The 16312-nt window shown below is 42.9% G+C and overlaps 1 protein-coding gene across 2 annotated transcripts in view; it reads right to left on the bottom strand.

Annotated features, from left to right (window-relative positions):
• Positions 1 to 3039, bottom strand: part of SNUPN (snurportin 1) — a 31195-nt gene extending 28156 nt beyond the window's left edge. The window contains exons 1-2 of one of the 2 annotated variants that reach the window (XM_084906183.1): positions 2912 to 3039; positions 486 to 648 (exon numbers count right to left, since the gene is read on the bottom strand). In XM_084906183.1, the coding sequence (XP_084762309.1) occupies positions 486 to 643 (158 nt within the window). In that variant the 5' untranslated portion in view covers positions 644 to 648; positions 2912 to 3039. The other variant, XM_084906184.1, reaches the window with a different exon arrangement.
• Positions 3040 to 16312: the final 13273 nt, after the last annotated feature.

Genomic DNA, 16312 nt, shown 5'->3' with positions numbered 1-16312 from the left:
GAATTATGTGTATGGAAGACATTTCCTCAGGTTCCCTGTGGAATTTTTTGTCTGGAGCTCCCAAGGTCACTACAGAAACATCTAGGCTGTAGGCAGACAGGAAGAACACACCAAGGCCAGGATTCAGAATGTGGAGAAGCTACACAGGGAATGTGGGGAGTGGAAGTCTGGGCATGACTTTCAATAGTCCATATATTACAAAGCTCAGTACTGCTACCAGGAAAAAAAAAAAGAAAAAGAAAAAAGAAAAATTTAACCAAATAATTGAATTTTTACTTTCAAACTTCCTCATCTTTTTTTCTAAGCTGTGAATGATATCTACCTCTGCCATAATTTATTCCTCCCAACCTTGTGGTTAAGATGATCGATCAACCTACAAAGGGTCTACTTTGAAGAGAATTCTGTAGAAGTGAGCCTACAGTTTTCTGAACTGTTCACAATGCTCAGCCTGGAGAAAAAAGCCAGGGAGTCAAAGCATCTCTTACAATTTCTGCCGTTCCAATAACTGTTGACGCCGCTCACTCTGCTCCAAGGAACTGTACTTGGACTTGTACTGGGACAGGCGGGGGTGCGGGGCAGCTGTGCTATTCAGATCTTGAGACACAGAAAAGCTACTAGCCAGAGCTTGACTCAGTTCTTCCATTTTCCCTATAAAGGAAAATATAAGATGGTTCATTCATTTTATATTACTTCCTGTATACAGGCAGTTATAACATGGTATCTACATTGCTAAAAAACAAAACAAAAAACTTAATCCAAAATCATAATGGTTTCCATGAAAAAAATGAAAGTTAAAGGTAAAAGAGTTACAGATGAGCAATTATGGTATTTCCTACAGGTATTTTAATAATGATCCTTCTGATAACTCTGAGTGTATAGATATAAACTTAAACAGTCACTAAGCAATCTCACCTTAGGATTCAATCTAACTTTTGCTCTTTGCCATCCATTACCAGGGGTTCTGTCATTAATTCCTTCTTATCACCATTGATAACCAGTGATGTGATCCAAGTACCTAACTTTTTCCTTAATAACTCTAGTCATTACTCATTAACTAACATAACTTTCTGATGCAAATTTTATCCAATTGGTTGTTTAATTCTCTAATAAACATTAAGAAAATTTAGCTCCAGGAAAAATACTGGTTCTGAGACCTTTACCAAAAGCTCAAATTTAGCAGTTAATTTCTCTTTTTATAGTTTGTTTTGTTTGGAGTGGGCCAAAGAAAGTTTTCAGAACTACCCACTTAGGACTCACTTAAAAAATGATAGCTAAAAAAAAAATAAAAAAGATAGCAAGAATGTATAGAATGTAGAAGGTTGTCTACTAGCTCATATCATGTGCTTTAGAAATGTGAAGGACTGACATGTGGTACCTTTGGGAGAAGAGAGAGTATATGTCAGACTGGAGAAAGACTACCCAGGTAGGCCCTAAAGAATTAAAGTGGCCGAAGCCGGTTTGGCTCAGTGGTAGAACGTCGGTCTGCGGACTGAAAGGTCCCAGGTTTCAATTCCGGGCAAGGGCATGTACGTTGGGCACATCCCCGGTAGGGGGTGTGCAAGAGGCAGCTGGTTGATGTTTCTCTCTCATCGACATTTCTAGCTCTCTATCTCTCTCCCTTCCTCTCTGTAAAAAATCAATAAAATATATATATTTTTAAAAAGAATTAAAGTGGAGAGAAGGAGGTGAATTCACACTTCACTCTTCTATGAATAAAGGTAGCTTACCCAAAAGTTAAAGGTGTGCCTCAGAAGAAAAGGGAAACATCTGAGAGACAGCTAGCTGGACAGGCCTAACCTTTTAGTTCCCTGGGCAGGACAGTGCTTCAAGTTCACCTCAGTGCAGGTCCCACTTCTCTGAGCACCAAAACCAACAGGTTCATTACAGAGCCTCTAGAGTTAAAAATAGACCTTTATGGGCCTCTACTTGGCAATGAGTTACTTCCATTGCACATTTGAGGTCCGATTTTTTTCTTAATTTACAGCATTAGATTTTTTAATTTGAAAGGAACTTTCAAAAATTGTGATTAAAAACTCAAGTTACCATCTTAAACCATTTTAAGCACACAATTCAGTAGTGTTTAGTACATTCACATTATTGTTCAATTTTCAGAACTCTTTTCATCTTGCAAAATGTACAGGAAAGGAACTCTTTTTTTTCTTTTTTTTACTTAAGATAACATAGCAATACTTGATCTGAGGCTTGTCTTAACACACATAATGCCACTAGGGTGGCCATTTGCGGTTGAGGATAGGTGATAAGTACTTGGAATCCGTAATGGCGAGCTACTTTCTGTACTTTTGCGTAAGTCTGAACATTTCTATAATACCATTTGTGGGTTTCTGCTCTTCTGAGAAACACAAAAAAATCGTAATCGCAGCTTTGGATACTGGGGAGGCTCTCTACACTGCCCCTGGCTGCCTCCTGCTCTTTGCGCTCATTCCTCCACGGTGCAGTCCTTAAGGGTTCCCACCTCAGCATGGTTGGCTTCCTGCTCCAGCTGCGTCTGCGCCCCACTCACCCCCAAATTCCGGACCCACCCAGGACCCGCACCGCGCTCCCGCCCCTCGTGCGCCACCCGCCTCGCCTCCTCGTCCTCATCCTCGTCCTCCGCGGCCTCAGGTGCGCACCCCAACCCGAAGGGCTCGAGGCCTTCTGGGCGTCTCTCACCGAGTCCTATCGTTTCTAGGCGGCCGTTCTCCCAGCCACAGCCCCTTCCCCTCCCAATGGAGCCGTTCAGGTCTCGAGAGACCCCTCCTCCCGCACAAATCCCCGAGGGGCTGGGCCAGACGGCGGGGACCAGAGAAACGAAAGCGCGCCGAGGGGGAGGGAAGCCCGAGATTGGAGCCGGTCGGGGGTTCCGAACCGCACCGAGGAGCAGTTAGAGCTAAGGCTCGAACTCAGGACTCACCAGGCCGGGCCACGCGGCGCCGCCAACGCTGCCGCCACAGGCAGGGGCAAGCCAATCAATGGCCGCGGAAGAGCCTCTCGCCCCAAGGCCCGCCCCGCCCCCTCGCCCCCGCGTCCCAAGATCCGGCTCTTCCGGGGGCGGGGTCTCCGCGCGGCGTTACTTCCATTCGCCGGGGCTGGTGTTTCCGGTCAGCTGAGGCCCTTTCTGGGAGGGCCTGGCTGGCTGCGCTCCAGCACCGCCCCCGCGCTCCTCGCACCCTCAGGAGGCGCCCCGCTCGGTCCACGACCCGCTTCAGACCCGCTGTGAGCGCGCTGGGCGCTCCCGGTACCCTCCCCTCTCCGCGGTCCCTGAAAGGCTCCCTGCTCTCTTCACTCCCCCTTCCGCTTGAGGGAGCCACGCTGGAACCCGACCTCACTACACCGGGTTTGCTCCAACTGGGAGGTTCCCTTTCGTCAGAACGAAACAATCAGTTAACAGAGCATGATTGATATTTTTTATAACTACTGCTAGTCCCCACTATTCTATTTCTGCCCCTAACACTTGGTCCTTGATGCTACTACTTAAGCAGGAATCGGCCTTCCTAGGCGCCCACCACGTAGTAGGAAAGGGAAAAGAAAGCACATTCATGCCTTAGCCGGTTTTGCCCAGTGGATAGAGCATGGGCCGGCCGACTAAAGGGTCAAGGGCACCTACAGTTTCAGGCTCCTGGCCCTGGTGGCGAGCATGCGGGAGACAACCAATCGATAATGTTTCTGTCTCTCCCTCTCCTCTGTAATCAATAAAAATATATTTAAAAACAACAACAAATCGAAATACTATTTATTGAATGTCTATATTGATCACTGCCTCACATACATTATCTCATTTAATCTGCAAATATCACAAGTAGAAACTAACGCCAAGAGAGGTTAGGTAACTTTACTGTCACACAACTTTTAGTCAAATATTTGAATTTGCTAAATATTTGGCCTAGAAAATGGATATTGCTATTCTACAGAAAGAAAATATACAAAGTTGGCATATTTGAATCCAAGGTATGGATAAAAAAAAAAAAAGGGGGGGGGGGTTCTATGGAAAGTAACTTCATAGGTAATCTGATCACAAATTCCTAACAGGGCAGCTAATTGTGGTTAGCCTTTTTTTTTTTTAATTAATTTTTTACAGAGAAGAAAGGAGAGGGATAGAGAGCTAGAAACATCAATGAGAGAGAAACATCTATCAGCTGCCTCGTGCACACCCCCTACTGGAGATGTACCCACATCCAAGGTATATGCCCTTGACCGGAAACTACCTGGGACCTTTCAGTCTGCAGGCCGATGCTGACGGCTGTAAATAAAGTTTTTATTGGACCGTAGTCACAGCCGCTCACTTATATATTGTTTTTTGTTTTGTTTTGTTTTAGTTTTAGTTTTTTAGGTTTTTCTTTGGGGGGGGTAGTTTTTTTTTTTTAAATAAATCTTTATTGTTCATATTACTTCAAAAGTTCCTCATTTTTTTTCCCCTCCACCAGGTTCCCACCCACCCTCTGCCCTTTCTCCACCCCTCATTGTCCTCATCCATAGGTGCACATTTTATATTCAGTCTCTTCCCACACCCCCCACTCCCCTTTTCCCCAAGAATTGTCAGTCCCCTCCCCTTCCATACCTCTGATTCTGTTATATTCACCAGTTAATATTGTTCATCAGGTTTTTTAATTCAACTTGGTTTTTAGATTCACTTGTTGATAGTAAATATTTGTTGTTCATAATTTTTATCTTTATTTTCTTCCTCTTCCTAAAGAACCCCCTTCAGCAATTTAGCTTTTTTTTATTTGTGAAGCTCTTTATCTGGCCTTCGATTCTGAGTGATAGCTTTGCTGGGTAGAGTATTTTTGGCTGTAGGTTCTTGCTATTCATCACCTTGAATATTTCTTGCCATTCCTGTCTGGCCTGCATGGTTTCTGTTGAGAAATCAGCTAATTGTATGAGTGTTCCTTTATAGGTAACTACCTGCTTTTCTCTTGCTACTTTTAATATTCTCTCTTTATCTTTTGCTCTTGGAATTTTAATTATGATGTGTCTTGGTGTGGTCCTCTTTGGATTCTTTTTGTTTGGGATTCTGTGCACTTCCTGGACTTGTAAGTCTATTTCTTTCTCCAGGTGGGGGAAGTTTTCTTTCGTTATTTCTTTCAATATGTTTCTTCTGGGACCCCTATAATTCTGATGTTGGTTCGCTTGAAGTTGACCTAGAGGTTTCTTACGCTATCTTCAACTTTCTGGATTCTCTTGTCTTCTTGCTTCTGCGGAGGAGTGTCCTCTGGCTCTTTGTGTTCCAAATCTTTGACTTGATTCTTGCGATCTTTCATTCTGTTTTTAGGACTCTGTATAATATTTTTTATTTCAGACAATGTGTTCTTTATTTCTAGTTGATCCCTTTTCATATCCTCATAGGTCTCATTTATTTTATTGGCCTTTTCTAGGAAATTCTTAAAAACCTTATAAGCGTGGTTTTGAACTCTATATCCAGTTGCTTTTTGTCTTCCATTTCTTTCGTTTGTGATCTGTTTTCTTGTCTTGGCATTTTCACTCAGAGAACTTGATAGGGTGGCTTTGTGTGTTAAGGTGTCCTATATGGTTCAGTGGGTCAGCCTCCCAATTATCTGAGGTGGATACTCTTGGTGCACCCCTTTGTGGACTGTGTGTATAGTCTTTTGTAGTCTTAATTGTTTTTGGTTTCACTGGTAGGAAATGACCTCCAGGCCAATTAGCTGTGAGGAACAGCTGTGTTTATGCCAGAAGACAGCCTTATTCAAAAGCCTCTGTGCTCAGCTTGGATGGGGCAGAGATTCAGGGTGGAGCCTACAGCCTTGGCTTCCTGTTAACCCCGCCCTATGAGGTTCCTGAGTCTCAGTGTTCCTCAGTGTCCTTTGGTACTCACTGCAAGCACCTCTGAGAGAAAGGTGCCCTTTAGTTTTTCCCACTACCAGACAGTCTAGTCTCTCCCGCAATGAGCCCGGAACTGGGGTTCAGTGCAGTCTGGAGCTTTTGTCTCCTTCCCACTAGGGCAATCCAGCAGCACAGTCAACAGTCAGTCCTCTGCACACAATGTTTGCGACTCTGGGGCTCTGCCTTTCGCATCTCTCCTGCGTTTCCGCCTTACAGCCTAGAATCCCTCTGCCTGAGCCTGGGACCCCAGGGTCTCGCCCAGAACTGGGGTTCAGTGCAGTCAGAACTGGGGTTCAGCACAGTCTGGAGCTTTTATCTCCTTCCCGCTAGGGAATGCCAACCAGGCACTCAGCAACCCCTCCTCTCCGGCTCCGTCCTCTCCCCACGTGCGCACTGTGTCTCCATACCTTAGGCTTTTACAGCTCCTTCGATTTTCCTTCTGGTTTTCTCTTTCCTTCTAGTTGTAGAATTTCTAGTCAGTCAACTTTCCTGTAGTTCTGGATAATGTTCACTTTATGTTTTAGATGTATTTTTTTTGAAATTGTTGTGTGAGGCTGCAGTTATGCGTTTACCTATGCCGCCATTTTGGTTTCCTCTCAATTGTGGTTAGTCTTGCTCCAGGTCTATAACTTCCTTATGAAAGCTTTTTTTTTTTTTTCTTAATATATTTTTTTAAATTAAATTGTTATTTTTGTACATATACCAATGCCCCCCCCTCCCGTACATACCCTCCCTCTCAGAGTTTTATGTCCATTAGTTGTACTTATATGCATGTATACAAGTCCTTAGGTTGATCTCTTATCTACCTCAGATCTCCCCAACCTCCCTGCAGTAATTTGACAGTGTGCTTGTTGCTTTACTGTCTCTATATCTATCTTTTCGTTCTTCAGTTTATAATGTTCTTTATCATCCATATATGTGAGGTCATGTGGTGTCTCTCTTTCATTGACTGGCTTATTTCACTCAGCATGATGTTCTCCAATTCCATCCAGGTTGCTGCAAATGATGAGAATTTTTTCTTTTTTTTTATGGCAGCATAATATTCCATTGTGTAAATATACGATAGCTTTTGGATCCAATCATCTGCTGATGGGCACCTAGGCTGTTTCCAAATCCTAGCTATTGTAAATTGTGCTGCTATGAACATAGGGGTGCATATATCCTTTCTGATTGATGTTTCTAGCTTCTTGGGATATATTCCTATGAGTGGGATTACTGGGTCAAATGGGAGTTCCATTTTCAGTTTTTTGAGGAAGCTCCATACTGTTCTCCACAGTGGTTGCACCAGTCTACATTCCCACCAGCAGTGCAGGAGGGTTCCTTTTTCTCTGCAACCTCGCCAACACTTGTCGTTTGTTGATTTGTTGATGTTGGCCATTCTGACAGGTGTGAGATGGTACCGCATTGTTGTTTTGATTTGCATTTCTCAGATAATTAGTGACTTTGAGCATGTTTTCATGTGCCTCTTGGCCTTCCTTCTGTCTTCTTTTGATAAGATTCTATTTAGATCCATTGCCCAGTTTTTAATTGGGTCATTTATCTTCCTCTTATTAAGTTGTATAAGCTGTCTGTAGATGTTGGAGATTAAATCTTTATCAGTGATATCATTTGCAAATATGTTCTCCCATACAGAGGGCTTTCTTGTTGTTTTGTTGATGGTTTCCTTTGCTGTAAAAAACCTTTTTACTTTGATGTAGTCCCATTTATTTATTTTCTCTTTAGCTTCCATTGCCCTAGGGGAAGTATCATTGAAGAAGTTCTTTTGGCATATGTCTGAGATTTTGCTGCTTGTGGATGCTTCTAGTATTTTTATGGTTTCCCATCCTATGTTTAAGTCCTGTATCCATTTTGAGTTTATTTTTGTGTATGGTGTAAGTTGGTGATCTAGTTTCATTCTTTTGCATGTATCTGTCCAATTTTCCCAACACCATTTATTGAAGAGACTGTCTTGACTCCATTGTATGTTCGTGCCTCCTTTGTCAAATATTAACTGAGCATGGTGAGTTGATATCTGGGTTCTCGATTCTATTCCATTGATCTATATGTCTGTTCTTGTGCCAGTACCAGGCTGTTTTGAGAACAGTGGCTTTGTAATACAGCTTGAAATATGGTATTGAGATCCCTCCTACTTTACTCTTCTTTCTCAGGATTGCTGTGGCTCTTTGGGGTCTTTTGTTGTTCCAAATGAACTTTTGAAGAGTTTTTTCTAGGTCAGTGAAATATGCCGTTGGTATTTTAATTGGGAATGCATTGAACCTATAGATTGCTTTGGGAAGTATGGACATTTTGATGATGTTGATTCTACCAATCCATGAACATGGTATGTTCTTCCATCTGTTTACATCTTCCTCTATCTCTTTTTTCAGTGCCGTGTAGTTTTCCGTGTATAGGTTTTTTACCTCCTTAGTTAAGTTTATTCCAAGGTATCTTAGTTTTTTTGGTGCGATGGTAAATGGAATTGCTTTTTTAGCCTCTGTTTCTGTAGTTTCACTGTTGTGTGTATAGAAATGCCATGGATTTCTTGGCATTAATTTTGTATCCTGCTACATTGCCAAATTCATTTATTAAGTCAATTAGTTTTTTAATGGAGTCTTTTGGATTTTTTATGTACAATATCATGTCAACTGCAAATAAGGATAACTTTACTTCTTCTTTTCCAATTTGGATGCCTTTCATTTCCTCCTCTTGTCTAATTGCAATGGCTAGTACTTCCAGTACTATGTCAAACAGGAGTGGTGAGAGTGGGCAACCCTGTCTTGTTCCTGTTCTTAGAGGGAATGGTTTTAGTTTTTGCCCATTGAGTATGATGTTGGCTGTGGGTTTATCATATATAGCTTTTATTATGTTGAGGTATGATCCTTGTACTCCCACCTTGTTGAGAGTTTTTATCAGAAAAGGGTGTTGGATTTTATCAAATGCTTTTTCTGCATCAATTGATATAACTACATGATTTTTATCTTTCAATTTGTTTATGTGATGTATCACGTTTATTGATTTGCGAATATTGTACCATCCTTGCATTCCTGGAATAAATCCTACTTGGTCGTGGTATATGATCTTTATGATGCTCTGCTGGAGCCGATTTGCTAGAATTTTGTTGAGGATTTTGGCATCTATGTTCATAAGGGATATTGGCCTGTAATTCTCTTTCATTGTGTTGTCTTTATCTGATTTTGGTATTAGGGTGATGCTGCCTTCATAGAAGAAGTTTAGAAGTGTTCCTTCCACTTGGATTTTTTTAAATAGTCTGAGGAGGATAGGTTTTAGTTCTTCTTTGAATGTTTGGTAAAACTCTCCTGTGAAGCCATCTGGCCCCGGGCTTTTGTTTGCTGGAAGCTTTTTGATGACTGTTTCAATTTCTTCCCAAGTTACTGTTCTATTGAGATTTATAGATTCTTCCTGATTGAGTTTTGGAAGGTTGTATTTCTCTAGGAATATGTCCATTTCCTCCAGGTTGTTCAGTTTGTTGGAATAGAGTTGTTCGTAGTATTTTGTAACAATCCTTTGTATTTCGGCGGGGTCTGTTGTTATTTCACCTCTTTCTTTTCTGATTTTGCTTATTTGGGTCCTCTCTCTTTGTTTCTTGTTTAGCCTGGCTAGAGGTTCATCTATCTTGTTTATCCTTTCAAAGAACCAGCTCTTGATTTTGTTGATCTTATGTATTGTTTCTTTGGTCTCTATGTCATTTATCTCCGCTCAAATTTTTGTTATTTCCTTCCTTCTGCTTACACTGGGTTTTTCTTGTTGCTCTTTTTCTAACTCTTTCAGTTGTAGAGTTAGATCATTTGTTACCATTTTTTCTAGTTTTTTGCAATAGGCTTGTAGGGATATGAACTTCCCTCTCAAAACTGCTTTTGCTGTGTCCCATAGATTTTGGATTGTTGTATTTTCATTGTCATTTGTTTCCAGGATGTTTTTAATTTCTTCCTTGATTTCTCTGGTAACCTAGTCCTTGTTTAGTAGCATGCTGTTTAGTCTCCATGTGTTTGATTTCTTTGGATTATTTTTATTGTAGTTAATTTCCAGTTTTATACCACTAAGATCTGGGAAGATGCTTGATATGATTTCTATCTTCTTGAATTTGAAGAGACTTTGCCTATGTCCCAAAATGTGGTCTATCTTTGAGAATGTCCCATGTGCGCTTGAGAAGAATGTATATTCTGTGGCTTTGGGGTGGAATGTTCTGAAGATGTCGATTAATTCCATCTGGTCTAGCGAGTCATTTAGGATTGATATTTCTTTGCTGATTTTTTGTGTAGATGATTTGTCAAAGGGTGACAGTGGGGTATTAAAATCTCCTACTATGATTGTATTGCTATTAATCTCTCCCTTAATGTCCTCCAGCAGGTTTTTTTTTTTTTTTTTTATATGTATTTGGGTGCTCCCATATTGGATGCATATATATTTACCAGAGTTATTTCTTCTTGTTGGATTGCTCCCTTTAGTATTATGAAATGGCCTTCATTATCTCTTATTATGTCCTTCACTCTGAGATCTAATTTTTCAGATATAAGTATTGCTACCCCAGCTTTTTTTTCATTTCCATTTGCCTGGAAAACCTTTTTCCATCCCTTCAACCTCAGTCTGTGTGCATCTTTTTTTCTGAGGTGGGTTTCTTGTAGATAACAGATGTATGGGTCTTGTTTTCTTATCCAATCTGTTACTCTATGTCTTTTGATTGGCGCATTTAAACCATTTACATTTAAAGTTATTAATGATAGGTACTCATTTGACAGCATTTTTATTCTATATTCCCATGTTCCTTCTTCGCTTCCTATTTCTTTATTTTTACAGTAGACCCTTTAGCATTTCTTGCATTGCTGGTTTGGTGGAGATAAATTCCTTTAGTCTTTTTTTGTCTGTGAAGCTCCTGATTTCACCTTCAATTTTGATTGATAGCCTTGCTGGGTACAGTATTCTTGGATTCAGACCCTTCCTTTGCATGACTTTGTATATTTCATCCCATTCCCTTCTGACCTGATAAGTTTCTGTTGAGAAATCAGTTGTTAGTCTGATGGGGGTTCCTTTATATGTAACTTTCTGTCTCTCTCTGGCTGCTTTTAAAATTCTTACTTTGTCGTTGGTGTTTGCCAATTTAATTATAATGTACCTTGGCGTCGGTCTTCTGGGATTCATTTTGCTTGGGACTCTGCGAGCATTTTGGATTTGTGTGCGTTTTTTCTTCTCTATCTCGGGAAAGTTTTCTGTCATTATTTCTTGAAATACGTTTTCCATGTCTACCTCAGTTTCCTTTCCTTCTGGAACCCCTATTATTTGAATATTGTTTTGTTTTGCATTGTCCAAAGCTCCTGTAGGCTCTCCTCCTGCTTTTTAATTTTTTTTCTAGAAGCTGCTCTAATTGGGTATTTTTTTCCACCTTGTCTTCTAGCTCACTGATGCGGTCCTCTGCTTCTTCTAGTCTGCTCTTGATGCTTTCTATTGAGTTCTTCATAGTAGCGATTTCATTTTTCATTTCTTCTTGAGTCATCTTCATTTCCTCTTGTTTTTTTTTTCATTTCCTCTTGGGTCTTACTCATATTGTCAAATTTGTCTTCCATTCTTTTTAGCCATCTTATGATCGTTACTCTGAATTCTTGCTCTGGAAGGTTGCTTGCCTCTAACTTGTTTACTTCCTTTTCTGGTGATGCCTGCTTTTCTTTCATTTGTGGGCTGTTTCTTTGTCTCCCCATGGTCTCTCTTTTCAGGATGTCTCTCTCCTGGGTTGATTTCTCTCTCCTTTCTGTGGAATCTGCGTGTCCACGCTGGTCAGGGCCCCACAGTTGTGGTCCTTTCAGGTCTCAGGTAAGATCCCCCATTGCAGCACTGATATGGTTGTGGGAGGCAGCCCGTACAAGTGTTTACCTGGCCGCTATCTTCCAGCCCGTTCCCCTCTTCCTTATGAAAGCTTTTTAACTAGCCCTGTCATTTGTTCTTATACATTTAGACTAACACACCTTTGAAATGACAGAAGTAGTCCTAGCAGGTTTAGCTCAGAGGATAAAGCATGGGCTTGTGGACTGAAGGGTCCTGGATTCGATTCCAGTCAAGGGCACATGCCTGGCTTTGCAGGCTCAATCCCCAGTGTGGGGCATGCAGGAGGCTACCAATCAATGATTACCTCTCATCATTGATGTTTCTCTCTTTTCCTCTCCCTTCTTTGAAATCAATAAAAATATTTAAAAAAAGAAAAGACAGAAGTAATATCCTTTGAAGAGGGAGTGTGTTCTCTCAAGAGCACATAATCTTGTTAACTACCAGGTAATCCAATCCCAGCCTTGCTTTCTTTTTAAAAAATATATATTTTATTTTTTACAGAGGGGAAGGGAGAGGAAGAGAGGGTTAGAAACATCAATGAGAGAGAGAAACATTGATCAGCTGCCTCCTGCCCACTCCTCACTGGGGATGTGCCCAAAACCTAGGTACATGCCCTTGACCAGAATCTTACCTGGGACCCTTGAGTCCACAGACTGATGCTCTATCCACTGAGCAAAACTGGTTAGGGCCCAGCCTTGCTCTCTCCAATCTTCCTTACATACCTTCCTTAATTACAAATGCATAAAAGAAGATGCAAAGTGTTATTCTCAGGAGCTTTTTTGATCTTGCTTTCTGCATATGTGGTCAGTTTGGCTCAAATAAACTCTTATGAAAATATCTCTATAGGTTTGTATATCTCTTCCCTGGACAGATACAACAACAACAAAAGCACAGGCAACAAAATTAAAATAGATAAATTGAGCTTCATCAAATTAAAGACTCTTGTACATCAAAGGACATTATCAAGAGTGAATACACAACTTACAGAATGGAATATTTGCAAATCAAATATCTGACAAAGGACTAATATCCAGGACATATAAAGAACTACGATTCGTTTGGTCGGTGTGACTCAGTGGTTGACATTGACCTATGAGCCAGGTTACTGTTTGATTCCCAGTCAGGGCATATACCTGGATTGCAGGCTGATACCTGGTGTGAGGCATGCAAGAGGCAGCCAATCAATGATTCTCTCTTTATCACTGATGTTTCTATCTCCCCTTCTTCCTTCCTCTCTCAAATCAATAAAAAATTTAAAAAATAATATAAAATATCAAATGTTGGTGAGGATGTGCAGATATTGAAACCTTCAGGCATTGTTGGTGGAAATATAAAATGGTTCAGCCACTATGGAAAACAGTATAATGATGGTTCCTTAAACAAACATAAAATTACTATATGATCCAGCAATATCACTTCTGAGTTTACAGTTATGGATGAAAAAACGGAGTCTGTAATAACACTAAGAAAGTAACCTCACAGAGTGATCTGTTCATAAATTGCTAACTGGAAAGGTGAGAGTGGGTAGTCACATGTCTAATGTCATTCTCAGCAGTGTTTGAGTTCTTGCTTCCCAGCAATTGTCATCAGTTTAGTTCTGTGGGGGAGCAGGTGACTTGGTTAAAAAGTTTGTAAGGAGAAAAATTCCAAAAAAAGGAGTGGGCTGAAGACGGCCCACCCTGTTTATCAGAATTCCTATTTAGGGGAGTTTGGCCAAAGGCATCTGCCCATAATTGTTTCTTGACCTTTCCAAACAAGTCTGTGTATGTGCAGACCCTCAGGTGTTTACCAGAATCTTTATGCTTAATCTTTAGGTGTCCTTGCTTAAAGGACATTGCAGACACAAGTGTTCTCCCAAGATTACTTACCCTACTGATTGTATCTAAAAGATAAATTTTATTTCAATGCTGTTACAATAAAAGCCTGAAGAGGCAGATGATCAAGGCTGACTGGCTCCTTTAGCCATGCAGTCTCTTAGCCCTCTCTTCCATAGCAATCCCGTGTCAGAGTAATCATTCATCCATCACTCAGGGTCTGCTGGTCTGCCCCAGCAAAGTGGTACCCCATGTGAGGACCAAGGAATGCAACAAGACATGGTGGAAATGAGGAGAAAGAAAACAAAGAGTAACTGCACAGTAATTGGAGTTGGCTTGGAATTTCCAAATTTGAGGGTATGTTATTCAGCTAAGGTTTCATAATAGGACAGCAGGTGTCCACTGAGTAACAGATTTCTTTGTTACTTCAATAGTTATTAAAAGCAAATGGTGCATTTATAGACGAACAATTAGAGAGCCTGTTGCAGACTGTCTGGCTATCCGGTTTACTAGAGGCCCAGTGCATGGATTTGTGCACCAGTGGGGTCCCTTGGTGTGGTCTGCGGGGATCAGGCCAAAACTGGTAGTCCAACGCCATCTGCTGCTCCTGTTGCAACCAACATTCGGTAGGCTTACTGCCACTCTGCTGCAGTCTCCTTAGGCTTTTTGAGGCCCAATGCACAAAATTCATGCAAGGAGCTTGGCCCTCGCAGCCATGGCAACCATGGCAACCGCCTCGGCACTCACAGCCCCAGCTTTGTTCTGAAGGACGTCCAGAAGGTTGTTTGGCTGTCCAGTCTAATGAGCATATTATGCTTTTATTATTATAGACTAGGGGCCCAGTGCACGAATTTGTGTACCTTGAAAGGAACCGCGAGATGGCGGTGGACAGAAGGGCAGGTCTCAGCCCATCCTCCGCACCCCTGCCTGGCCCCTCCAGCCCTGACCCCTGGTCCCCTCTCTGCTAGCAGCCCCATTCCCACTGTTGCGCTCCCACACACTGCCAGTGTGGAGCAATTGGGGCCGGCACTGTCAGCAGGTGAGAGCAGCAGCTGCTGCCTTGATCACCTCTCAGGAACAGGGGGAGGTTGAGAATCCCTGAGGGGCAATTGGAGCCGGCAGCCACCGCTGGCACCCATTGATGGCACTGAGTGGTCGGGGCCAGCACCAGGTACGAGAAGCAGGTACAGCAGTGGCTCCGGCACCGGCAGCAGGTGTGAGTGCTGGGTAGGACTGCAGCACGTGGGAGCAAAGAATTTTCAGTAACCACCAGAGGCTCGCCCTGATGATAGCGACTGGCACCCTGCCTTGGTCTGATGCCTCGGCTCACCTGCTTCACCATCCTGCTGCGGCTGATGCCTGCCATGTTCTGCGCTCTGCCTCCTGCTGCCGATGCCTGCCATGTTCTGTGTGCCCTCAGGTGGTCAGCACACATTATAGCGACTGGCTGTTCAGTTGTTCTGCTGTTTGGTCTATTTGCACATTTGGGATATATATATATATATATATATATATATATATATATATATATATATATATATATATATTTTAGAGGCATGGTGCACAAAATTCATGCAAGGTGGGGAGTTCCCCTCAGCCCAGCCTGCACCCTCTCCAATCTGGAATGTCCCTCTCACAATCTGGGACCACTGGTTCCTAACTGCTCACCTGCCTGCCTGCCTGATCACCTCTAACTGCCTCCCCTGCTGGCCTGGTCACCACAACTGCCCACCCTGCCACCCTAGTTGCCCCCAACTGTTCCCCCACCCCCGCCAGCCTGGTCGCCCTAACTGCCCTCCTGCCAGCCTGGCCGCCCCACACAGCCTGCTGCTCAGTCATTTGATCATCCCTCACTAACCCCACTGCTGGCCTGGTTTCCCCATGCAGCCTGTTCAGTTATCCATTTGGTTGTGATGGTCACTTAGGCTTTTATATATATAGACTAGAGGCAGGTGCATGAAAATTCATGCATTGGAGGGGGGTTCCTCTGCTCGGCTTGCCCCCTTTCACAGTCTGGGAGTCCTCAGGGTTGGGAGATGACCCGGTGATCAGAGGAAAGCAATGCCTCCATCACACCTATGCTGCTGCCACTGCTGGCAGCACAAGCCTAGGCCGGCCCTAGTTATCTGAGCCTCGGGTGGCCCTGGGTGGCTGGGCAGCCACCATCCGAGGCTTGCCTGCACCTCGGGCCGGCCCTGGCTGACTGGGGAGCTGAGGGGACTGGGGACTCTGGAGGCAGGTGCACCTGGGGATTGGCCCCACCACGTCACATGCCTGCTGCCCTGGCAGGGCTGAGGGGACTAGGTGCTGCCATCTTTGAGGGTGTAGCAGTCAATTAGCATATTCCCTCCATATTGGCTGTGGGGGCCACCATCTTTGTGAGGGTGCAATGGTAAATTAGCATATTCCCTCTTTATTGGATAGGGTAGAAGAGATATAAAAGCCTAAGCGACTGTTATGACCTAACAACTGGAACAACTGGTCGCTATGATACACACTGACCACCAAGGAGCAGAATCTCAATTCTGGAGCTGCCCCCTGGTGGTCAGTGTGCTCCCAGAGCCAACCTCCCACAGCCCTTCCCTTCACCCAGCCAGCCCCCGATTGGCCCTGATTGGGGGGCTGGCTAGCCAACCTCCTAAGGGACCTCACCTGTGCACAAATTTGTGCACCGGACCTCTAGTAAAAGCATAAGAGGAATAGAAAAAAACAGGGCACCAGTTTCATAAGACTTTTGTTTCATTTGTCTGTTTAATCTTTCTAGGAAGCTGGCCTAAGTTAGGATGACACACAAATATAATTTTGCATGATTTTATTTTTAAAAAAATATATTTTATTAATTTTGTACA

This window comes from Pipistrellus hanaki (assembly GCF_964339955.1).
Source record: "Pipistrellus hanaki genome assembly, chromosome: 1".
Classification (NCBI taxonomy): Eukaryota; Metazoa; Chordata; class Mammalia; order Chiroptera; family Vespertilionidae; genus Pipistrellus; species Pipistrellus hanaki.
Note: the sequence above shows the minus strand (reverse complement) of the source record. Positions and strands in the feature narration are given on the sequence as shown.